This window comes from Podarcis erhardii (genome assembly GCF_964252035.2).
Source record: "Podarcis erhardii genome assembly, chromosome: 1".
In the NCBI taxonomy this organism is placed as follows: Eukaryota; Metazoa; Chordata; class Lepidosauria; order Squamata; family Lacertidae; genus Podarcis; species Podarcis erhardii.
In genome coordinates this window covers 135844159-135870902 of record NC_138497.1, presented here as the reverse complement: position 1 = coordinate 135870902, position 26744 = coordinate 135844159, and the positions used below count along the sequence as shown (strand labels likewise).

General features: G+C 42.7%; 1 protein-coding gene across 6 annotated transcripts in view; it reads left to right on the top strand.

Moving 5' to 3' along the window:
- HDAC4 (histone deacetylase 4) overlaps window positions 1-26744 on the top strand; it is a 115993-nt gene that overhangs the window by 76950 nt on the left and 12299 nt on the right. For all 6 annotated transcript variants that reach the window (XM_081861862.1, XM_081861861.1, XM_081861859.1 and 3 more), the window contains 9 exons: window positions 244-430; window positions 2780-2913; window positions 3568-3688; window positions 5810-5856; window positions 8911-9018; window positions 9370-9425; window positions 12710-12797; window positions 14656-14775; window positions 18269-18366. In XM_081861862.1, coding sequence (XP_081717988.1) covers window positions 244-430; window positions 2780-2913; window positions 3568-3688; window positions 5810-5856; window positions 8911-9018; window positions 9370-9425; window positions 12710-12797; window positions 14656-14775; window positions 18269-18366 — 959 coding nt within the window. The remainder of the gene's footprint in view (window positions 1-243; window positions 431-2779; window positions 2914-3567; window positions 3689-5809; window positions 5857-8910; window positions 9019-9369; window positions 9426-12709; window positions 12798-14655; window positions 14776-18268; window positions 18367-26744) is intronic.

The window sequence follows — 26744 nt, the reverse complement described above, 5'->3', positions numbered from 1 at the left end:
TCAACCGTGGGTCCCCAGATGTTGTTGAACTACAACTCCCATCATCCCTGACCATTGGCCCTGCTAGCTAGGAATGATGGAAGTTGCAGGCCCAAAACACCTGGGGACCCAAGGTTGAGAAAGGCTGGACTAGATGGGTTCCTTCCAATTCTACAATTCTGATTCTCTGTAGCTGCACCAGTGATTTTATTCATTGTGTCATTTTAATTTGTGTTTGCAATAACAATTCATCCTCCCTAACAGCAAGCACTTCTACTGGAACAGCAACGGATTCTTCAGCTGAGGAACTACCAGGCGTCAGTGGAAGCTGCTGGCATCCCAGTGTCTTTTGGAGGACATAGGCCACTTTCTCGTGCCCAGTCTTCACCTGCCTCTGCCAACTTCCCCATGTCTGTACAGGAACCACCCTGCAAGCCACAATTCACAACAGGTAATGGACAGAACTATTCTCACAGTATTAAATTTCACCGTAACTTCAGTTTTCATTTAGCTTTCTAAATGTATTTGCCAGCAGTTGTGTAGGTCAAGATTTCCTTCATTGAGGCAAAGTTGCCATAAGCAGTTTAGTATCCTCCTTTGCACAGAAACACCCCCCCCAAAAAAAACCCCAGCATTATCTTGGTATGGTGCAGAATTTCCTGATAAGAACCAGGTGATAAGGAGGAGGAGAGTCGAAGGCAGTAGAATGAAAACCCCCCGACAAGTTGTCTCTGAAAGTCCTATTTCACCCCTGTGTCTTTTGAGCCAGTCAGCAAAATTCTAACAAATCATCATATTTGAAACCTTTTTGGTAGAAAGCATCAAAACCCGTGGGAGCTGTGGTTCTTATAAAACTACATTCAGCATGACCACTGCTCATCCTTTGGTTAAAACAAACTTTTAAAAGCTGCTCTTCTTGGAAAACTGTTTAGTGGCATAGCCCTCCTTCACCCCTACCCCGACTTGAAAACCTTTTGAATTTTGCAAATGTTTTGGCCAAATACTAAGAAAAAACCAAACGAAAAACCTTGAGACCTTTTGCAAGCATCCTCTACAAATATTTTCAAAATGTGGAGGGTGTATGCAGCCCTCACATCCCCTGCCTGTTCCCCCATCAGTTCTCTCTTCCCCCACCTCCTTTGTGAAGAGGGATGAGTAACCAGTAATGGGAGGGCTCACTTGGCCAACAGAATCCAGAATTAAAAATAATATATTTTGAATATTCTCAGGAACACTGTTTCCTTCCAGCATGGTGAGATTTGTATTTTTCTGTGGTCAGAAGTAAGAAAAGAAAATATGTGGATGGGTGGGCAGCGGGGAGAGTGGTTTGGAGGCTTCTGGTAGGGTTAGGGCTGGGGTCCTTCTTGCACCAAGACACAGACACAACCTTGCTATATCTTCACACGATGGTAATGATGATGAAGTGATTATTTATATGCTGCCCATCTGGCTGGGTTACCCCAGTCACTCTGGATAGTTTCTGTCAGGGAACTGCCATCGGAGCCAAGGGTCGTGCTGAGGCTCCCTAATGATGATGCTGGAGAGGGAACCAGCAGAGGGAGAGAGGACGCTTCCGCTGGGGAAGGAGATAGAGGTGACACCAGGGAGAAAGGGGAGTCCGAGGGAGCTGCGGAGAGAAGGCTCCAGGACTCTTCCAGTGAAACCAGCGGGGAGAGCACAGGACCTCCTCTGGGGACGCCCACTCTGCGCAGACAGCTTTCGCGCAGAGAAGGGAGACAACGATTGGGTGTGAAAGAACTCTTATGTTGGAAGAAATTCAGGAAACGCCCACTGACGGATTCTTCCAGTGATTGAGAGAGTCATGGTGTACTGACTGTCCAGCCTGGGGGGAAAGTTTTGTCCAAACTACTCAGCTCGGAGCAGTTTGCGCTTTACGCACAAGCAACCCCATACCCCATTACAGTTTCCAACAAAGTATTAAAATACAAAAAACCTCAAACATGAAAACCTCCCTGTACTGCCTTCAGATGTCTTCTATAAGTCTGATAGATATTTATTTCTTGGACATCTGATGGGATGGCGTTCCATGGGGTGAGCATGACTACCAAGAAGGCCCTTTGAATGGTTCCCTGTAATCTCCCTTCTCTCAATGCCCCCCCCATTGGATTTAATTAGAACTGTTGTCTCTCCTCACTGGATGCAAGTAGAAAAGAGAAGAAAATTCAACACTAGCACTAGAATATGCCAAAAATACGCCCATCCTTTTTCTGTTGCCCAGGTTAATTTTTGTGTTTTTGGTAAAAGGTAAAGGGACCCCTGACCATTAGGTCCAGTCATGGCCGACTCTGGGGTTGCGGTGCTCATCTGGCTTTATTGGCCGAGGGAGCCGGTGTACAGCTTCCGGGTGATGTGGCCAGCATGACTGAGCTGCTTCTGGTGAACCAGAGCAGCGCATGGAAACGCCGTTTACCTTCCCGCCAGAGCGGTACCTATTTATCTACTTGCACTTGACGTGCTTTCGAACTGCTAGGTTGGCAGGAGCAGGGACTGACCAATGGGAGCTCACCCCGTCGCGGGGATTTGAACCGCCGACCTTCTGTTCAGCAACTCCTAGGCTCCTGTGATTTAACCCACAGCGCCACCCGCATCCCATGTTTTTGGTAAAGCTGTGTCCAAAAATCAATTCAAAATACTCTACTTCAAAGAATACATTCTACGCACATATAATAATAGTGCATTTAATAATGTAGTTCTGTACGCAACTACTCAGAAGTGTTTATATCCCAGGTAAATAAGTACAGGATTGCCAGCCTGAGTTACTTTGTATCCTCTAATGCAGGCCTTGTGTATGATACTCTGATGTTGAAACACCAGTGCACTTGCGGCAACACAAACAGTCATCCAGAACATGCAGGGAGAATCCAGAGCATTTGGTCCCGGCTTCAGGAGACAGGTCTTCGTAGCAAGTGTGAGGTAATGGATGGCCTAATAGAATTGGGGAAAGGCAAACAGACTGCCCATATATATAATTTATATATGCAGCATGCTGATAGAACCTTCCTGTCTGATGTGCTGGTGTTGTGGAGTGCTGTTGTTGTTTTTACACGGTCATGCCTTCAAAAATAGAGCTGTGGTCAAAGGTTGCCGTACCCTCTACCACACAGGGATTCTACAACTTCATTTTGTTGCATGTGTACACCAACCTGATAGTACACAAGATCAAACTGTTGTTAAATACAAATATGTTGGGTATTAAGACCCACTCTGATCCTTTCATATTAGCTGGTATCAAAAGGCTACATATTGTTTTTCCTGTGTGCACTAGATGAGTAATAGTCAAGCAATATTTGATGTGTCTTACTTAGTTATTTCAAGTTTTACCACATTATTTCAACACAGTGAGTCCTGCTGAGACAGTTTAATTGCTCATGAATTGTTTTTGTTATTTTCAGTAGCCAGAATAACATCCTAAATTTCTTGGCTTAGTTTGAGAAGAAGAAATTCAAAAATTTAAGAATAAAAAACATAAGCTTAGAAAATAAACCTATGTTTAACTTCAGTTATATTTCCCCCTATTTGCTGCTTTTTTAGAGTAAATGTAATTCATTGTTTTCTTTTCTTTTGCAGTGTATCCGTGGAAGAAAAGCTACACTAGAAGAACTACAGACTGTTCATTCAGAAGCCCACACACTGCTTTATGGTACCAACCCTCTGAATAGGCAGAAATTGGACAGCAAGAAACTGTTAGGTACAGCAGGGCATTTAGTCTTCTCTACATCTTTGCGCATCAATCTATACATCCTGACTCTAGTAATCTCTGCATATAGAGATATGCAAGGGACATGATGATGGTCTACTCCTTTTTATCTGGGTTTCAATCCAAAGTTCTGTGATCTTCATTTGCATTCAAGTCTATATAAGCTGTGGTAGGTGAATGCTTTTTTCCAGGGACCTTTCTCACAGATATACACTTGGCTAGTAAGTTGGCCCATTTACACTTCAACCTGTGAGGTATTTGAATTAGTTGTTGTTTAGTCGTATCTGACTCTTCGTGACCCCATGGACCAAAGCACGCCAGGCACTTCTGTCTTCCACTGCCTCCTGCAGTTTGGTCAAACTCATGCTGGTAGCTTCGATAACACTGTCCAACCATCTTGTCCTCTGTTGTCCCCTTCTCCTTGGGCCCTCCATCTTTCCCAACATCAGGGTCTTTTCCAGGGAGTCTTCTCTTCTCCAGCAGTGCCAGCAGTGGCCAAAGTCTTGGAGCCTCAGCTTCACGATCTGTCCTTCCAGTGGCCATGATCCTAGTGTTTTTTGATGTTGAGCTTCAGACCATATTTTGCACTCTCTTTTTTTTTTTTCATTTGAATTAGCACCCCGGGCCAAAAAATAGCACACTGTGATTTTTTAAAATAGCAACGTAGTGCATTTGTTAACAATAGATTGACATTTCAGTAATTATTTAGGAACAGGAAGTGATTTTTTTCTGGTGTGATCATAATGGATTTGGAAAAATGGTATACGGTTTTTTGAACAAATTGAAAGTAAGCACACAATTGCTGCTGCTACAGCTGGGGAAAGGTACACATTAGTGGAGTGGCAAATGATAGAATAATTGACCATTCTCATTTAAATACCACAATTTTTAACATCTAGCCAATTTTAAGAACAAAGCAATCAGGCCATATCCTCATGGAGATTATTATCTTGGAAATCAGGAAATGTGTGATAATATACTTCATTCTTCTTCATAGGAATTCTTGCATTAGTCCCGCCCTCCCCCCCATAAAATAGATGTTTCCTATATATGTGCCCTGACATTTTTCCTACATATATTTCCCAATATGCATTGGTTTGCAATTTGCTGATTAGAGGCTGATAGAGAACCAATTCTGATGCCACTAGTGGTGTGCTTTTCATTGAAAACTGCATGTTTGGTGCATTTGCACATCAAGGTAAGTCATGATTTATGGTTTACCATGAATCCACAGATTGTTTCCACTTTGCTCCTCTCCATTAGTGAGCAGGAGCCATAAACCACAATGCTTGGCTTATTGTTGCAGTGAACCCAGGGACTGGGTTTGTTTCACTCCAAAGTCAAATGTTGTCCTTGGCTTTATCGATCATGATTTATTTAAGAAAAGACAAACCATGATTTCCAGTTCAGATATAACAAGCTGAGGATTATGGTTGGTTGCTCATGCTTGCTCGTGTGGAGGAGTAAATTAGGCATGTTCTGTGTTTGTGGTACATTTGGTGTGTTTGCAATAAACCATTAACCATGGCTTACCATTATATTCAGTTGGAGCCAGAATGATCTGACTATCACATTGGATTTTTGTTTCTGTTAAATTGCTGGTAACATTTTAATACCCTCAGACAGAATGATACTGATACGATTTTCTTTTTCTGAAGTGTCTTCAGAGAATATGGATGTTCTTGAAATTGCTTTGGAGCCCTGTTCAGAATCGTATATACTTTGAGATGTGCATGTTTTTTTAAAAAAACAGATTGAAAATGCATTAAGATGTATATAAATCAGAGAAAGGTTTTGTAACCATTGCAGGGGACTATAATGCCCTTTAAATAAATACTGCAACCCATTACAAGTCACTAGGATGACACAGAAGGTATTGGAAGTTAGTTTAGGAGAATCTATTCTAGACTGAAGGTTTATGGAAAACAAACGTCGACAGGTGTAAGAAAGAGGCAAATGAAGGTAGATGTATACATGCAACACTTAATATTCTGTGAATGGGTAGGTTTCTCCTGCAGCTGACATCAGGTGCATGTTCATAAAATGCTTAGTCTAAAAGCCTGAGGATTGTGCAGTTTCAACAGTTTTTTGCTCTCCTCTTAACTCCCCCAGGCTCTTTAACATCAATGTTTGTCAGGCTCCCTTGTGGTGGCGTTGGGGTAAGTACTTCCTCCCCCATGAAAATAATGTGTGTATCTCGTAGGTTAGAGTTCCATTGTGTATAGCTAAAATGATTGAATAGCATAGTATTCATTTGTACCACAGACTGCTGCAGAAGTAAGATCTAAAGCAGGGAGAATATCTTTACATGAAATTATTGTGTTGCATCCAGTGGTGTTCCTCCACTGACAGAATGCTCTTTGATCCTTTGAGGACTGTCACCAGTAGAATCAGCAGAACGGGGAGGTGATTTTTCAGCTATGCCCCTTTGCTCTTTGGAACATTTTCCTGAAGCCTCTGGAACCCGTGTTGGAGGGTAGGGAACTTAGCTGTGAGGGGGAATCATAAAAAATCTGCTCCCTCTCCATTTCTCGGATGGAAACCCCTCCTGGATCAAGGAGACTTTTATCAACACAAAAGTCACCATTGGATGCAACACAGAATGACTATTTTCACTAAATAAATACTGATTATTGTAACTAACAGTATAATCGGTTTGAAATTGCTTTTTATTGGTGACACTGCTTCTCCTTGGCTCTTACCTATTGCACAAAGCCTCCTTCATGGCAGGTTCAGCAGTCTATTTATCTCTGTATATATTATCATGTTGGCTGTTCCCTCATCTCTTCCAACTACTGCAGTTATTTGAGACTTTGAGGGAGTGCTTGACTTTCTCTCAATGCAGCTTTGTGTAATTATAAACTAAATGCAGGTTAATATTTAATAATATAATAATTTTATTATTTATGCCCCTCCCATCTGACTGGGTTTCCCCAGTCACTCTGGGTGGCTTACAGCATATATAAAAACTTTCTAGACATGGCCCAGGAGGAAGGAACTCCTCTAGACAGTCCAGAAGGATACCATGATCAATGGTATCAAAAACCGCTGAGAGATCCAGCAGAACCAGGAAACAGCTTTCACCTCTGTCCCTAGCCTGCCAGAGATCATCAACCAGTGTGGCCAAGGCAGCTTCAGTCCCATGATGAGGCCTGAATCCCGACTGGAAGGGATCCAAATGGTCTGCATCTTCCAGGCATGTCTGGAGTTGTTCAGCAACCACCTGCTCAGTCACCTTGCCCAAGAATGGAAGATTTGAGACTGGGTGATAGTTGGCCATATTGGCAGCATCTAAACATGGTTTTTTAAGAAGCGGTTTGATAACCGCCTCTTTCAGCAGGTCTGGGAAGGCTCCCTCACAGAGCAAAGCATTCACCACCCCGCGGAGCCCATTGCCCAGCCCTTCCCGGCTCACTTTTATGAGCCAGGATGGGCAAGGATCAAGGAGACAGGTGGTTGGTTTCACTCATCCAATAATAATAATAATGATAATAATGATAATAATGATGATGATGATGATGATGATGATGATAATAATAATAATAATAATAATAATAATAATAATAATAATAATAATAATAATTTATTATTTACACCCCGCCCATCTGGCTGAGCTTCCCCAGCCACTCTGGGCGGTCCAAGCATCCTGTCTGCATCCTTGGAGGTAACAGATTGGAATTGATCCCGTGCAACTTGACTAGACGGGACTCTAGCACTCTCCCACCCTGGCCCTGCTCCCACGGTGGAGTCTACCTCTTTCCGAATCTGAGTGACTTTTATCTGCAAAAAACTTGGCAAAATCATTGCAGGAGATCTTGGGGTCCTCACCAGGTCCCGATGTTGAAGGTGGTTCCATTAGATTGCGAACCACCTGAAAGAGTCTCCTGCTGCTGTTCTTCAGATGCAATAGAGGCAGTGAAGAAAGTCTTTGCCATTGCTATCGCCACTTGGTATGCTCGATGCTGAGCTCTAAGCTCTGTTCAATCCAATTCAAAATGAGTTCTCTGCCACCGGCGCTCTAGCCGTCTCGAGCGGCCCCTTGTAAGGTCATGTTGGCATGGATGTTAAAATTTAGAGTTACTAATCTACTACGTTGGTGTTCCTGTTACATAACTAGTATACCTTTTACTTGCCTCATTTAAGATAAACATTTTTTCATGATATGTAAAGAGTTCAGATTAGAAAAGAAATTTCTGGTTCACCATATGAAAGAAGATTATAACGATTAGGGGCATTCCTAAAGCAGCACAACATAGCCAAGTAAAAAATCTCACACACCGTTCCAATTATACTTCAATTGGGAAAATCAGTTTAAATCACAGACAGAAGGCCTCTGACCAGAAAACACCTCCCAATAACAACCGACAAATGCCCAGCTTCATTGTGACACAGCACAGAGCCTTTTCTGTTATGGTGTCCCAGTTGTGGAACTCCTTTTCACTGGAGTTATGACCGTCCTTGTTGCCAGAACCTTTTAAACCTTTAAATTTACATTTGTTCCTTTTGTGGACAAATGTGTCTGTTAGCTGTTCTGTTAACATGTCCTGTGAAATTTGCTGACGTTTTATTATGTTGAGACTTTATGGTTTTATTGTTCTATTTTATGGGAATATTTGTGCAGTTAAAACACAACTAGAATGTAGCTAATAATGCTTATTAATAATGATGATGGGGGTAATGCTATTTGATAACTACAGTATGTTTTAATATATAAGGCATTTAAATCATTCATTGATTGGGCTAAAATACAGAATGAACTGCACTATTTCCAGTTCCAAGAAAGTGCTGGATAACTAATGCACCTGATCATTTGCCATTTCTCTTACTTGTGAAGAAAAGAAAACTGGGCCCTGCCCTTTGTCTCATCTAGGATGGTAGCAGCCCACCAAACAGTGCCTAAGGAGTGTCCTTGTAGTCATCATCTTAAAACAGTTCCCTAATGGATCTCTCTAGACAACAACAAGCAAACAGAGATAGAATGGTGATGTCACTGTTGCAATCTGTCATAAGTCAGGTTGTGATCCACTTCTAGGTCCTAGCATTGTGGTTTGTTTGATCTCACTTGACAAAAATGCAAGAATTGTGCCATCAGATATTGATGATTAGCACAATTACGATTAAGCAGCTTACACAAGTAACATAACCACAGAATTTAGTATACAAGTCTGTGACTTTGAAAAATAGCTTTACTGACGTGAATCTGTTTTATGTAGGTTGACAGTGATACAATTTGGAATGAGGTCCATTCCTTCAGTGCTGCTCGCCTTGCTGTTGGTTGTGTTATAGAGCTTGTTTTTAAAGTGGCTACAGGGGAGCTAAAGGTTAGTACGATGCTAATGATGATTTGCTTATTACTTTGTAGATGTGAGAATAACTTGGTCACGAGGACTGTATTTTATAAATTTTGTGCAAATGTAAAATGTAGTCCTTTCTGAAATAGTCCCAGATTTCATCAGCATGCCTAAAATTTAAGAAGCAGCTAAAACATTTTTTCTGTATTTTAAAAGGTAAAAGAATTTGGTTTTGGTTGGTTGGTTTTCTACCCTTTCCCCCCAGTACCTGCGTACTGGGGGCGGGGGCGAACCCTGCAGAATATGTCACAAACTACATAGCGACTTAGCTACAATTATTTAAATATGGTTGAAATTTATGTGGCATTTTTGTTTTGATAGAATGGATTTGCCGTAGTTCGACCACCTGGTCACCATGCTGAAGAAAGCACACCCATGTGAGTATGTGTTTGTGCTTTGGCTACGTTTACTAGTGTTTTCACAGAACTTAGAGCTGAAAGTTTCAGGTGTGTCTTTTTCACCTGAAAAAACCTCCAAGTCAATACTGAGCTTGTTTTTTTGTTTTGCAGTTTGCATGTATGGTTGTCCTTTTGCATAAGTTCATAATGTTTCCCATGCAACTTTTTCATACACAGTGGGTAAAACCCAACACCATTCTGTTAACAGAACATCAGGAGCATTCATTTAAATAGAAGAATAAAAGCTTTTTTTTTTTTTTGCTGATTCCTACTTCCTTCAGTAGCTCCCTGTAGCTTCTGAAAATCTGTTCCAAAGGTTTAGGAAAACTCTGTAGACTAGCAAGGAAGGTAGTGTTGGGGGACCAATTAAATTTGTAGCGTTCTCTTTAGCAACAAAAACATTTCACAAGTGGAATGGTACATTGGAATTTACCCAGACAACTCTACTGGGGTAGGCTGGGCGATACCTGGTTTTCAACATTGCAATATATCACAAGCTAAACACCATTAAATATTGATATACCATGATGTCTGAAATATGGATGGAGCCATGTAGAGGAATTGGCTGGCTTCATGGTTTTTCCTGCATTGTGATTTTTGCCAGCACCTGCTCTTGTGCTTCATTGTGCCCTGTGTGAGGCAAGGGAGAGCTGAGCTGGCAGAATTAACAGGGGCAGTAGGAACTGAGAGAAGCATTAACTGGTTTCACAGTTTTACCCACATTGTGATTTCTGCATAGTACCCACCCACTCCTCATGATATATTGCCAGGTCAAAAATTATGAAACTGATAACACAATGTAGACTTCAAACTGGTTTTGGACGCCCATCCCTAGTAAGCACCCCATGCCATCTGCAAGGGGGAGACTCTCCAAACTGGGGAGAACTGGTCAAGCGGGAGGACTTTCCTACCTTCTACAACTGCCTCCTAAAGTCATTTATGATTGTCAGAGAGCTTGAAGGAGAGGCAGGCTTTAAATAATTAAAAAGTATTTTTATCCAGCTCTTCAGCCAAATAAGGCTCCCAGAGCAGCTTACAAATGTCATTGATTAGACCGACTTACAACCAACATTGCAATTTAGAAGACATGACAGAAAAGGGAGGGAGGAGAAAAATGGTATCTCAGACACTATGGTAAGCCCGCAACTTACATGGGGGTTACATTCTGGGGATTGTGCTTAAAGTTAAATCACATATAGTCAAAATCCATTGGGTTCAGTGGCTGGTGGGATTGCCAGTGTCATTTCCCCCAGAACCCCACCCCCTTTCCGCTCCTTTTTATTTATTTTATTTAATTTTTGCTGAGCCTGTAAAGCTGAATGCGCACAAATTAAATGCGCGTAAGTTGCGGCCTTACTGTATTTCTTTGTTGCAGAGTTCTTGTAATGACCATCTGAAATGGAAATATTTCAAGGAGAAAAGGAGTCAGAAGTTGCTAACCTTTTAGAATCCTGATGGAGAGGCCCTGCAGTCCCTGCTTACTCCTTGTCCCACAGCGTGATAGAGTGGACTTGTTTCACCTCAGAGTCACTACTAGAAAGTATCATTGGGTGAAGCCAGATTGACCCCTTGGTTTTGGGGTGCCACAGGGTTCTATTCTGTTTCCAGTGTTATTTACAATCTATATGAAGCCATTGGAAAGCAGTGTCACCTGTATGATGATGACACCAAGCTCTGTTTCATTGTACCAATTGAGTCAGGCAAGGCTTTGCACATCTTGGACCAGTTCTTGGATGTAGTGGTGGAGAGGATGAGGAACAGTAAGTTGAAACTGATTCCTGGCAAGATGGAGGTCCTGTGGGTACGCGGTTCTCAGGTCCAAGAATTGGGCAGCTGTCAGTCTTTAATGGGCTGAATCGCACTGTTGACTGATGTTAAGCTTGTGCTCTAAGACCCCTAGGTCCTTTTCACATGTTATGGCAAACCAGGTGCCTCCATCTTATATTTCTGCAGCAGGTTTTTCCTGCTGAAGTGTAGAACCTTACATTTATCCTTATTGAAATGGGTCTAGTTCTCCAATCTGTCAAGGTCATCTTGGACCCCAATTCTGTCTTCCATGGCATTAGCTACTCCTCACAGTTTGGTATCATCTGCAAATTTAATGAGCATCCCCTCAATTCCTTCATCCAAGTCATTTATAAAGATGTTGAACAACAACAGGCCCAGGACAGAACCCTGCAGCACCCCACTTGTCACTTTTCCCCAGGATGTCTATTCTAGGACCTTACTGTATATTATTGTTGTAAGCCATGCTGTGCTCTGATCTGGAGGAAGGGTGGGGCATAGAAACTCTCAAATAAATAAATAAAATAAAATAAAATAAAATAAAATAAAATAAAATAAAATAAAATAAAAGAGGTAAATAAATAAAATAAAAGAGAAATTGAAAAGAAGATTCCAACTAAATATCAAGAAGAACTTTATGATGGTAAGAACTCCTTCGGACGGTGGTGGACTCTCCTTCCTTGGAGGTTTTTAAGCAGAGGTTGGATGGCTGTCTATCTTGGATGCTTTGGTTAAAATTCCTGCATTGCAGGGGTTTGGACTAAATGGCCCTTGGGGTCCCTTCCAAGATTTATAAGGTGACATCCATTTGGAGTCAGAAGATTATGGTTTTTTGGTTTGGGGTTTTTTCTTTTTCTTTTTGTTCCACTACCAATAATCCCTGAAAGATTACATAACATCATCTGACCAAGGGTGATTTCTTTGATGTAGGCCTTATCTACATTGAAGCTATTTGAGTGTGTTTATAAATTTTTGGAATTGGATTACTGTAGTTTGCTAAACCAAAGCTAGTCAGCACTATTTCAAAATCATGCAAGTTTTACACCAAGGAAAAAATAGTTTTCTGCAATAAAACTCCTTTGGGTACGTCTGTAATGCTGTCACCATCGTGTTTAAGTAGCGCCCAGTTGCTAGTGATCACTCTGAAGGACAACAAGGGAACAAAATGGCAGCAAGCAGGGACAAGAAAAGTACTAAACACCCCCTCCAGTATTTTCTTTAACAAGCCCCCCCCCCCCCAATCTGAATGCAGTGCTTTAAACCTGAAAATGGAACATGGAGAGTGTTTGGCACAGGTCTAACTAATAGTCTGTGCATTAAATAGTTGGCATTGCCATCTTCATATACATTTCAGTGTCTTATTTTATCTCCTCATTTTGAAGCAACAGCATATGTCATTTTCCTTGGAAAGTGTTTGGTGCTGAAGTTGTCAAGTGTACTTTCCACATATACGTCTATAATAATCTATTATCTTTCAGGGGTTTTTGCTATTTTAATTCTGTGGCAATTTCAGCCAAGCTTCTCCAGCAAAGACTGAATGTGAACAAAATACTTATAGTGGATTGGGTGAGTGAAACAGCACTTTTTTTTACACCCCACCCCCTTTCCAATACAGGTACAAAATGCAAGAACTCTGTCACAAAAGTGCAGTCATTAAATCTCAATAAAATGTGGGTTCGAATCCTCAAAACGTTTGAGCTCGATTTTCTCCTTTGTTGACAGGAGAGCAAGGCCAACCAAACGTGCATTCCAAGTTGAAGAGCACTTTGCTCTCAGTCAGCACAGGGCTTAATGTCTGGAGCATTTGCAAAATGCTAATAATTATGGGGATGCCCCCTTCTTTCCAGAGCATTATAAGCTTTGGAGGCAAGTTAGGTATCTAGCCCCACCAGGGAACATCTACCTGAAAGTCTCCTCTGTATTTTGCTTTTGTTGTGGAGATATTCAGCTTGTTACAAGCAGGACTGGACCAAAAATTTCAGTACAGCACCCTAAAAGGCAGTCTGTTACCCTAGGGAAACCAGGGCCAAAGAAAGCATTCACACATCACATACTTTCTTTTCTGGCACATAGGTTCCTATTGTGAAGCACCTGTCCTTTAGAGGACTTACACTAAGACGTCATTTGAACCTATATATTCTGCTCTTTAAAGGCAGGGGTTGCTGAACTACAGCTCTGATCATTCTAGACCGCAAGCCATGCTGGTTGGGGCTGGCAGGAGTTGGAGTCCAACTACACCTGAAGGGTGCCATGTCTTAAGGGCACTACCCTGAAAAGTGGCAGGCAGGCCTGCTTGCCACTGCATCCACATCTGCACAGGAAAGTTGGAGAGAGAGGAGCCCTTTCAGCCAGTAAAGAATTGTGCACGTTTTACCCAGATCTTCACACTAAACTAATCCCCTTGGTTTCTGCCTAGTTGTTACATCCTAAGGAACACCAGTGGCATATGATTGATGTTTGAGGGAGGGAGATTGCAGTGGATGGGTTGAACTTCTCTTTATTACATAGAAGGAGAGAGCGCACAGACTTGCCATTCCTCAAACCACCAGCAGCGATTGTATTGGCTTTGCTACTAGTTTTGCTGCCCCAGGAAGTGCTGCTGCAGCAATTTCTGTGGCACTTCATATTTGTTCTCTATCAAGGACATTTGCAGCATGGCAGTTTGGACCTTCCTGTCTATCTGTTATAAGGCACTATTAGATTGGTGGCTTCTGTAGATCCTATCAGGCAGCATGTTCAGCTGTAAATTAATATGAGGGCCGGGTATGGCCCTGTTCCCATCCTGCCTGCCACACCACCACTAAACAAGAAAGTGAGACAGCAGTCAAAACACAGGGGGCAGGGCAGGGCGGTGGAGGGCCATGCTAGCAGAGCACATCCAGCATCCCAGTTCAGGTGTTCCCTGGATTTCCCTTGCAGTGTTTTTCAGTCATTTCCAATCTGTTTTCTTGGACTCTTCTCTCAGAGATGCAGAGACCCTTGTCTGAAGGGTACTCACACAAGCAAGGAGTAGCACGGCCATACTTTCACCTGGCCCCACGTTTGTGTGTAGGCTTTACATCCTTTATCACTGGAAGAATCAATTCTTACTAGTTTTGATGATGTTACTATACATAGTTGAAATTATTGCAGGGCAGTTCTCTATGTTCAGAAATGCTTACTTGCCAGTCCACCTTTTGCATCTTCTATTTATAGGACTGAAAGTGAGTCCCTTCGCAGTATGCATCTCATGTGACAACCAACAAGCATTGTCACAATCATTTAACCATACTAAAATTGGTGGTATGAAATTGTGCCTTGCTGAGCCTTCCCCCTGCAGGGCTTTGGTAGCATGAACATGAAACGTTGTATTACAGTTAGTGTTAATGTAGACAGCCTATCATGTTATAAACCTTCTCATATGATATCATCTTTATCCCTGAAGGATGTACACCATGGAAATGGTACTCAGCAGGCTTTCTACAATGATCCTAATGTTCTTTATATTTCACTACATCGCTATGATGATGGAAACTTCTTCCCGGGCAGTGGAGCTCCTGATGAGGTAATAATAATAATATTGATATGTGTTCTTACAGCATTCGTTTATAATGATGGTATTGCAATCTTAGAGGTCACTCAAGCAATAATGGATTAGGACTTTCACTACAATTCGTATGGGGGTGTGGCAAATATGAATGTGTTGATGCCCTCCCTATTCAGACATGTTGTTTGCTTGTTAAGGCACACCAAACATCACATCTATGCATGCTTCTGTCCTTGAGGCGGGGTGCAAAGCCTTCTGCTTGTGAAGGCTCCCAATGTGATATAGAATCCCTCAGAACGGTGTTTCTGAATAATGCAGGCAGCTTCCATGAGTAGAGGAGGCTCCCTGCTTTGAACTCAAGGAGAGTGGCAGTCAGCTGTAGTAATCAGATCAGTCAAGGAGGGCGGCAGTCAGTCTTGGTGAAATGAGCGCATGAACCTAGTGCGCTCGTCTCCCTACTTGCACCCAGCCTTTACACACAAGCAGCACTCTCAGATTCTTGTCTTCAGTCTTTGCAAATATCATTTGGTCTCCCTCCCCACCTCCTACCCCAGCCTCTAGTCCAGGCTTCCTCAACCTCCACCTTCCAGATGTTTTGAGACTACAATTCCCAGCATCCCTGACCACTGGTCCTGCTAGCTAGGAATCATGGGAGTTGTAGGCCAAAACCATCTGGAGTGCCGAGGTTGAGGAAGCCTGCTCTAGTCACTACAACAACTAGAGACAAGTATTGCTAATATAGGTAGGCAGGCAAGAGTCACTTTTTTGAACTTTGGTTGGCATTCCTAAAAATAATAGTTGGCATTTAGTATCAATATTTATTTAGCTTTGATTTGTCAGAAGGCCTTGCTTTTTTCTACCAGTAGAGGACACCCATCACCTGAGTTCTTAGATCTGGAAAAGGACAATTCTTACAACACATAGGATTTATGCATTGTTTCTAATGAAAGTGAATTATGAACATTTCACAATCCACTCTCTACAAGGTTTTGTTATTTGTACTTACAGGAGGGAGCAGCCTTTCTTGCCCTGTCCTGTCTTTGGCCATTTGCTGATAAAAGCTGTGAATGGAGCTACTAGTGATGGTTACGAAAAGCATGGAGTTCTTTGATAGTTATACACCTCTGGAATTGGGAAGATCTGTTACTCATTGCATTATTTAAGAAGTGGAAGTAAGAGGTTGCCCTGTAATATCCTAGTGGTCAAATAAATTATGTACTAAAGAAAAGTAAAACATTGACTCTTACATAACCATGGTCAATTGTATATTCTATCTAGGTAGGAAAAAAAATTAAAGTTTTGCAGAAATTTGCCCAACCCCCACTCCTATAGTGTAAGTTGACAAAGGGAGGTATGGGAAGGCGACCATAAGAATGCGTGGTCAGGGTAAAATATGAATGCTCTTTTGGCAGAATATGAAAGGTTCATGACTGACCATTTGAGGCTTCAGCAGAGTAGACTGTACATGTGCAGAACAATGAGAATTGGTACACAGTTTACTTTTTTCTTACACGCAAGAAGTCCTGACAATCTTTGGGCCCATGCTTGCATTAAGAAATGTAACATGAACTGAAAGATCACTGATGTGATGAGTAATGGTTTGTTTGGCTGGAGCAGTATCTTTTCCAGCAGTTATAGTAGTGTGAATCACTGTTGTCTATATACCTTTGATTGCCCAGCTGGTATGCAACATTTGTCCATGACAGTGTGTACCTGATAATGGTTGAGACTGCTTGTGTGTGTGCTGCATGAACAGACGTGGGAATTAGGAACCTGCATGCTTTTATAACATGAAGTGGAACTCATTCCCCCATCCACCAGCCTGCAAAAATCCTGTGCATATTTGGAAATTCATACTGTCTCACGTTCTAAGGTAGAAGGTATTTCACTAATTTCCACAATGACCCCCCTCTGGTCTTGCTGCTGCTGCTGGGATACTCAGGGCTAAGCTTAATGTTGTGTCTGAACAGACAAACCACAGGCCCAGGTTAAGCCATAGGCATAGGTAGCATGATGGCAGCAGGACCACCGAAAGAGTGCAGCAGTTTTCATCTCTCCAGGAACCCATGCATTATGTGCACACTGGGCCTCTGTCTCGCTGACGCCATTCCTTACCCTTCACAGTGCACTACTGTATTTTTGTTAGCTCTGGGCAACCAAGTTCAGTCAACCTAAATACAGTGGTACCTCAGGTTACATACGCTTCAGGTTACATACACTTCAGGTTACAGACTCTACTAACCCAGAAATAGTGCTTCAGGTTAAGAACTTTGCTTCAGGATGAGAACAGAAATCGGGCTGCAGCGGCACAGTAGCAGCAGGAGGCCCCATTAGCTGAAGTGGTGCTTCAGGTTAAGAACAGTTTCAGGTTAAGAACGGACCTCCGGAACAAATTAAGTACTTAACCCGAGGTACCACTGTAACTGAAACATGAGAATGAAATTTTATAATAATTGCTTTTGCACACTTTTGGGTTTGTTTGTTTTTAAGTTGTATAGATGCAGAAATACTTGCACACGTGCCCAGAATAGAAAGGACTAGGGAAGAGAGATTGAGGGAAGGAACAAACAAACATCCCCACCCCGATACACCCACTGATATGGATGGCAAGCCGCAGAATAGCAATGAAAAAACATGAAAAAGCGGCCCCGTGGAAGCCAGTGTACCAAATAGGCAAACAGAAAAATTAGACCCTTTGTGATAAAAGGCAGGCCTTAGACAGAGCATATCATGCCAAGGTCATAGGAACTCAGGCAACTGGGATGGGGGTGGGCGGGGCAGAAAAAACCTGCTCCCAGGCCCAGCTCTCCCACGTTCACTTAAGAATGACAACTCTGATGATACATTCTTTATATTTTTATCTGGAGACCAGGAGGCATGGTTTCCTCTGATATATGCTCCTTTTTATGTGCTATATTGTTGATTATAAGAGAGTATTTTGTTATTGCAAATAATCACAGCCAGTGGCTTCTGGCCCAAAGCAGCAGTGATGATCCTGAGCTCACTGAATCCAGTAAGGAAAATGTGTGCACTTGGATATCAGAACTCCAGGAATCATTTTTGGAAAAGAAGCTGATTCTGCATTTACAATATTTGCGGCAGTTAAGAAGCTACTTCAGTGTACCAAATCCAGAGTCCCCAGCAATTCTGGGTGAACTGCTTTAAAATATGACTGGAACTTTAAACAATTGGGTGGTGTTTTTTTTTAAAAAATGTAATAACTATTTTAAAGTTACGAGCATGAGCATATGTTTCTCTTTTAGATGCTAACTAAGGATTAAGGCTGCCTTTCATCCCACTCACTGATCTGATGGCGCAGGAAGCGGTGGATTTTTAAGCAAAATAGAATACCTTCTCAAAAACAACTGTTGTGTTACCACACTTTGAATTGTAGGAGCAACATAAAATTATTGGAGATATTGCTGAGGTGATATGGGCAGCCCCCCATGCATGGCAATATTTGCCAGAGGTGTAACCTGCTGCTTTCTTTTCCTCTCCACTCCTTTCTTAGGTTGGCATCGGACCAGGTGCCGGTTTCAATGTTAACATGGCATTTACTGGTGGTCTTGATCCACCCATGGGAGATACAGAATACTTGACGGCTTTCAGGTAATCCTCTCTGCTTTTCCTGCCTATATTTCTCCCTAAATGTGCCCTTTGAGTTGTTGTATGTGTGTTTGTGTACACACACACCCACACCCACCCACCCACCCACCCACACCCCTCTCTTTCTGTGTGTGTTGAGTACCTTGCTGTTCTGAGACCAATGAATTGAAGCTGACTGCAAGTGGCAAGGTGCTGAATCATAGAATAGAATCATAGAATCATAGAAGAGTTGGAAGAGACCACAAGGGCCATCGAGTCCAACCCCCTGCCAAGCAGGAAACACCATCAGAGCACTCCTGACATATGGTTGTCAAGCCTCTGCTTAAAGACCTCCAAAGAAGGAGACTCCACCACACTCCTTGGCAGCAAATTCCACTGTCAAACAGCTCTTACTGTCAGGAAGTTCTTCCTAATGTTTAGGTGGAATCTTCTTTCTTGTAGTTTGGATCCATTGCTCCGTGTCCGCTTCTCTGGAGCAGCAGAAAACAACCTTTCTCCCTCCTCTATGTGACATCCTTTTATATATTTGAACATGGCTATCATATCACCCCTTAACCTCCTCTTCTCCAGGCTAAACATGCCCAGCTCCCTTAGCCATTCTTCATAAGGCATCGTTTCCAGGCCTTTGACCATTTTGGTTGCCCTCCTCTGGACACGTTCCAGTTTGTCCGTGTCCTTCTTGAACTGTGGTGCCTAGAACTGGACACAGTACTCCAGGTGAGGTCTGACCGAGGAGAATACAGTGGCACTATTACTTCCAGAGCAGAATACAGTGGCACTATTACTTCCAGAGCAGAATACAGTGGCACTATTACTTCCAGAGCAGAATACAGTGGCACTATTACTTCCAGAGCAGAATACAGTGGCACTATTACTTCCAGAGCAGAATACAGTGGCACTATTACTTCCCTTCCGCTGATGCAATGCGGAAAGACTGGCACATGGACACTGTTCACCAGCACAATATTGATAACCCTCATGCATGCATTCATGTTATAATAATGAATAGGATTCTCTCTCAAACATGAAACACAGTGAAATTGCCATTGTGCATAACTTTGTATAGAAAAGCCATTTTGTACATTTTGCCATTTTATGACACAATTTCCCAAAGTTGTGACCCAGTTCAGATGATCATTCAAGACTTCATAAGCCATGGTTTATGAAACAACCTCAGGTCATTGGCCATTCCAGGCTAGTTGCTGCGTGTTGGTCTGCTTTAATAGTGCTAATAATAAAAATTGATTTCAGTTGATCTGGATTTACAAGCAAAGCAAATTTCTATGTTATTGTTAGAAGAACAGGAGACAGAGGGTGGTATTCCATGCTAGTCCTCCTCATATGAGACCCATTGAAGTTAATGTGCATGATTAACTTAGGTTCATTAATTTCAGTGGGTCTACTCTGAGAAAGACTTAATTAAACACAACCAAGAGTAGTAACCAAGAAGGTAGGGAAGCAGAATAGAAAGAATGTCCCCTGCCAGGACAGAACTAATTGCAATTTCATCCATATTTAAGTAATTTGTTAATACCTATCTAAATTTGGTTCCACAATGCGTATGTATTCTTTACTTGTTATTCCATCACCTCTGATGGGCTACTTTGGTCTTATTCTGCTGTTTCAGTGAACTCAAGTAAGTAGAGCATTGCTTGATCAAAGCGTTTATAACCAGATTGGAAGAAGATATTGATGGAATCACAGTTCTCGGTATCATAATTCTATGTATATGCTTTCAAATCTCGTCAAAGGAAATCACAATACACAGCACAGTCTGGAATACCTAATTCTTTCACTGAAGTTTTAACTAAGGTCTCTAAAGTAAGAGCTTTCAAGTATCCATGAGCTAAGTAGCTTGCACTATTCAGGTGTCTTTTGTTTTTAAAATGGAGGGTCATAATGTATAGGTTCACTTGAGATACATAGAATTTTGCTATACATCTGTGCTCCGTACATCGTTTAAGTGCTACTCCAGTTTACCTAGATGTGAGCACATCATGCTAAATGGGCAAAGATTGCAGTTAAGCTCATCCTCCTGTGTACTATTGTGCTACATAGTGAACTTATTGCCTGATATGGGGAGAGTTTTAGGAAAGTACTTTCCATGATGTATAGGTATAGATAATACCAGAGGAGTGAGTACATTCCCTACCTCTGATTTATAGCATCATATGAGCATTGCAGATCTATGCTTCCCTGTCAGATGGCTGTGGTTGTCATGCTCATCTCGAGTCACATATGTTAAATGAAGAAGTGTGCAACACTAAATCAAGGTACTGCCATTACTTTCCCTTCAGCAACAAACAGTTGTAAAGACCAGTGGTCGAGTACATGTCTTCACAGCAAACTGTTATGGATCACTTACACAGTGAGTTTTGTTTAGATTATTGTCACTTGAAAAAAAATATATTTTAAGCTAGCAATATCCCTCTGTACACAGGGACACATTATTAAAAGATTGCATTTTTATTCTGCATTTTCTCCAAGGATCTCCAGACAAGAGATATGAACTTGCATCTCCCCAGTCCTTGTTTGGCTTTCTAACCAGCTTTAAACCTCTTTCCATTTGATGGGGCACTTATTTGGAAAACAAAGTGAAAAGGGGCATGTCCTGCACATTTCTAGGTCATGCTCTGTTGTCTTCTAATTAAGCACTTTTTATTTACTGATGCCTGTAGTTGTTTTGCAGTTTGCATGAGATGCAAGCTTTTACAAGAAGTAAAACTTTTTTTATAACAATTGTGGCATTTACCAGTAGGTAGACTTGCCAACTTTTATTGTTCCCAGGTTTTGTTTTACAGTCGTACCTTGGATCCCAAACGCCTTGTGAATTGAATGTTCTGGCTCCCGTACGCTGCAAACCTGGAAGTGAATGTTCCGGTTTGTGAACGTTCTTTGGAACCCGAATGTCTGACGTGACTTCTGCAGCTTCTGATTGGCGGCAGGAGCTTCCTGCAGTCAATTGGAAGCTTCACTTTGGTTTTGGAAGTCAAATGGACTTCCGGAACGGATTCCATTCGACATCCGAGGTACCACTGTATTTTGCTAAAACTTATATGAAAAGCTTTACAATTATTTTGAATAACTCTCATCTGTTCCCTTTCTTTTATGGTGATCCCCCACAAAGCATTACTGTGGGGTACTCAAGCCTGCTATACCTAAAAGCTTAGTTCCTGCTTACGGCAAAGCACCACAGAATACAAGCAGTACATAGGAAGTTGTCTTCTGCTGGGTCAGGCCATTGGGTCATCTAGTTCAGCTTTGAGTTTTGAGTTCTGTCCCAGCCCTGGGACCTTCTACATGCAAACCCAGGTGCTCTGCCTCTGAGCTGAGGCCTTTCTTTAAGAGCTTGATCAATTGCACTAATAGTTCCAGTCTGTTCCTGAGACCAGATTTTATTGTCCACAACAGGTGACCACTGTCTTCTCAAAAATGTTCAGTACAGAAGTCTGTGATGCTCGTGTATTGAATGATACTGCCACTGCTCCTTGCCACAAAAGAACCCAATGCATTGCCAGTATCCTTTGGGCAATCTCTACCTTTTCTGGTCTCTTTGAATACCTCTAGAGCTTCACCTTACCCTAGTTAAGGAATGAGTTATTCATAAAAGCCTTCCTGTGGATTTTACTATTGGTGAAGGTGAAGAACTTAAGTACCCTCTTGGATAGAGGTGTCGCTGCTGAAGGGCAGACACTGTTGCTCTGTGACTGGCCATCCACTTCAGCTGGAAAAACCAGGACAGCCCTGAGTTTGGACCAGGGCACTTGCTGGATGCAACTAGCTACTGGTCTCTCAGCTAGATGCATCCAGTGGTTTCAAAATATTTGGATCTTGTGCCATATTGAATACAGATAACTAGGTGTCAGCATTGCTATATAAAGCATAAGTATGGAAACACTGCATTCCCATCCAGTTCCCAGCTTTTCCTCCTCACTTGGCTACAGCTTCCACTTCAGGTGATGAATAGGGAGTGCGCCCACTCACTGCTGCCCCCTGAACCACCTGGATTGAGCTTCTTTTGAAAAGTGGATTTACAGAGAGGTTTTAAAATACATTTTTTCTCCTGGGCTTGTAGCTTCTGCTTCTGCTTTGTGGCAGACAGAACTTGCCACTGCATCTCTCTCTCTTCCCAGCTGAAAGAGCAGCTGGGTTAAGGCAAGTGTTGATGCCCCAGATGACAGTGGTACTGGAATGGAGGTGGATGGGGGTGAAGGAGGTGAGAGGTGACAGATATGTAAAATGGGAGGGGGGGTAAAGATCTAAGAGGTATTTGTATGCTAGAGTGCTCCCCACTTCCACGTGATGATAACAATACACCTTTTGTTCTCCCTGCTGCTCTTTACTGTTGCCAGGGCCTCTCACATTTCCAATTCTACTGCAATTCTAAGTATTTGAATGCAAATATTCCCTGAGAAGAGGACCAGCTTCAGTCCTCTTAAATGGGCCATAGGCAAACCAGAGTGAACGGTTGCCTTCTTATCTGTGTTGCCTAGCCTTGACTCTTGCACCACGGCATGAAGCCAGCCTTGAAGAAGGCCACACAGTCTGGGCACCCACTGCCCAGCCTGGAATGTCAGCCAGGTGGGCTAGATCACCACTGGCCAAGCTGTCATCCCCCACTCCCTGTGGGGCACAAACCTGTGCCTGCTTGAAAAACGTAGGATTGCACACCACATCCATAGAAAACAATTCCAGCAGTCCATGCCTATGTGCACACACCTTCAGCCTGGAAGTTATGTTGGAAACCTGTTTAATCTTGTGCCAAGTCCCTCTGCCCCATGATAATAGATTGTCAAGTGGCCTTTCAGGTTCATAACCAGCTGCTTTGAAAAACCTTTTCCTGATTCACTTATATTCATTTTAATGTAAAAGGGTTCTTTGAAGTTTACAATTCATAGTCCCCAGAGAGGCAGAAAAGTGAAGGGAATGGGCTGTATTCTCCCCCCCCCCCCAATCTTATGAGGCAATGCATGCCTTAAAGGCAGCACCTTGTTACTCTGGCCCATTGAATGCCACGTTGCATTTCCAAGGGATCAAACCAAAAGTTGAAGAAAAGATAAGAAAATTAGCCCTAATGAAATCCAGAAGCTACAGGCAGTTTCACTATGAACTTAGAAACTCAGAATGCAGAACTGAGCTGTAATTCAAACCAGTCCAAATGCAAAATTCAGATGCTTTGAAGTCTTCAGATGAATCAGTGGAGATCCTTTTGAGCTAGGCAAAGATACACATGCCTTCTCTTTAACTCCTAGTATACTTTGTTCATGAAAAGGTAGCTGCCGTCTGTGAAAAATATAAGAAAGAAAATATTCTCTTCAGCTGCAGAATGTCAGTGGAATTACTATATATTCTAATGAAACCAGACACTGCTATGAAACTAGAGGCCTTTGGCTGAAATATTAATGGGTGAGTTGGTGTCAGTGTGAGAATTTCACTCTCTACCACTGTACCCATTGTTTCTGGGCAGCAAGATTGTCTCCTTTTTACAGGCCCCTGAGACAGGTGAATTGTCTTCTTCACCCACTAGAATGTAATCCAGAATCATGTATTCAATAACACAGTGTTGCAGCTAGTCCATCAAGTTAATTTGCTTTTCTTGACTATTTTTGAATATTCCTGTCCCAGTTTTTAAATATGACTTTGAGTGCAAGCCAAAACAGTACAAATCAAATCATATATAACTTGGTTTGCCATAAAATTATCATGTTTGTTATATAAAAAGTTCAACTTATTCAAAGAATAGTTGCAAATTGAATTTACTTCTTTAAATTAAAAAAACATGTTAGAGATAAAGCTATTAGCTGCTAAAATGTAAGGAACCCAGCATCTACTCACATTTGCCAGTTTATGAGGAACAGTCAAAAACAATAAAACTTAAGAATTCATCAACATTGGAATTCATCAACATGCCTATACTTGGGCGAGGCTGTTTAGGGCTTTAAAGGTCAGCACCAACACTTTGAATTGTGCTCTGAAACGTACTGGGAGCCTATGTAGGTCTTTCAAGACCAGTGTTATGTAGTCTCGGCGGCCGCCCCCAGTCACCAGTCCAGCTGCCGCATTCTGGATTAGTTGTAGTTTCCGGGTCACCTTCAAAGGTAGCCCCACGTAGAGCGCATTGCAGTAGTCCAAGCGGGAGATAACCAGAGCATGCACCACTCTGGCGAGACAGTCTGCAGGCAGGTAGGCTCTCAGCCTGTGTACCAGATGGAGCTGGTAGACAGCTGCCCTGGACACAAAATTGACCTGTGCCTCCATGGACAGCTGTGAGCCCAAAATGACTCTCAGGCTGCACAGCTGCTCCTTCAGGGGTACAGTTACCCCATTTAGGACCAGGGAGTCCTCTACACCCGCCCACCCCCTGTTCCCCAAGAACAGTACTTCTGTCTTGTCAGGATTCAGCCTCAATTCGTTAACCACCATCCGTCCTCCAACCACTTAATCATTGATGTCTCTAAATGGTGTACATAGAATTCGAAACTATAAAAATAAATCCTATAAAAATTAAGCACCATAAAAATTCATCATAAAGCTGGACACTACAGGAATGCTAGCATTCCTCTCAATATAGGGCAAGTGCCTAATATCTGCATTTTCTGGGGGGAAATTGACATTTTTGTTCTGACAGCCTGAATAAATGGGTCTTCACCACAATAATCTACTTTGTATGGTTTTAGTTTTGTTTTAAATACATTTGCTGTTTTTGTGTTTTTAAATGTTCTTAATTTTATTTAGTGTACATCACCTTGAGATGGTTGTTTAGAAGGCTATGACTAAGTCAGTGATGTTGATAATAATCCTCCACCATAGGCAAACTATCCTTGTTCAAGAACAGCTGTAGTTAGTGCACCAGCTGTAGCTGGTCCAAGGCAGTCCAGCTGCTGAGCCTCAAGTGACAAAGATGGATTCAGGAGCACTCCCAACAAGGAACTTGTTATTTCAGAGGGAGAGTAGTCCAATCAGGACTCTTCTCGATACAGGAACCCCTCATCCACACTGCGTCTGTCTCCCTAGGGTTCAAGCTCAGTTTATTAGCCCCCATCAATTCCACAACTGTATCCAGAAATGTTCTAGCATACTAATGATAAAGTAAAAGGTAAAAGGACCCCTGACCATTAGGTCCAGTCATGGCCGACTCTGGGGTTGCGGCGCTCATCTAGCTTTATTGGCCGAGGGAGCCGGCGTACAGCTTCTGGGTCATGTGGCCAGCATGACTAAGCCACTTTTGGCGAACCAGAGCAGCGCACAGAAACACCGTTTACCTTCCTGCTGGAGCGGTACCTATTTATCTACTTGCACTTTGATGTGCTTTTGAGCTGCTAGGTTGGCAGGAGCAGGGACCGAGCAACGGGAGCTCACCCCGTCATTGCGGGGATTCGAACCGCCAACCTTCTGATCAGCAAGTCCTAGGCTCTGTGGTTTAACCCACAGCGCCACCTGCGTCCCTATACTAATGATACTTTGCCTCAAAACTCCTAATCACCATCCCAGTGGCATTCATTGGCAACAGGATTGTGCCTAGTAGCACACCATAGCACAAGGACTGTGAGGCATTCTCGGAACATGGCCCTGCAGGCAGGACTGGAGCCCTGTAAAACAGTGCCCCCAATACCCATTCTACAGAAGTGGTCTATCTTAGTTAGTGGTATCAAAAGCCACAGGCAGACTGAGAAGCAGCGTCCCATTCTTGATACAAGCTGTCTATCAGGACCAAAAGTTAAAATATCTACCGTATTTTTCGCCCTATAGGACACACCGTCCCATAAGGCGCACCTAGTTTTTTGGGGGGGAAATAAAGGGGGGGAAATTATTTTTTTCCCCCCCAGGCGCGGGGCTGGGGAAGCCCAAGCTTCCCCCGACCCCAGCCCCCAGAACAGGCAACTCTCCGCTAGCCGTGGGAGCCCAGCGCAGGGCTCCTGCGCCTTGCGGAGAAGTGCGCGAAGCCTGGGTGCGCTGAGCTCAGCGCGCCCAGCCTTCAGCATGCAGGCAACTCTCCGCAAGCTGCGGGAGCCTGGCGCGGGCTCCCACGGCTTGCGGAGATCTGCGCGAAGCCTGGAGAGCGAGAGGGGTTGGTGCGCACCAACCCCTCTCGCTCTCCAGGCTTCAGCGAAAGCCTGCATTCGCCTCACAGGACGCACACACATTTCCCCTTCATTTTTGGAGGGGGAAAAGTGTGTCCTATGGGGCGAAAAATACGGTATTTGAAGCTGCAGATTCTTTGTAACATTTGTTATTTGATACAACAGTGCTTTTCTTAAAGTGTATCACAATTTGAGATGCTTGTCCTTCAGTCTATTCAGATTTGTGTGAATGAAACATGCATTAATTATCCCCCCCTTTATGTTACTATATCAAGATTGAAATCACAGAGATTTAACCAT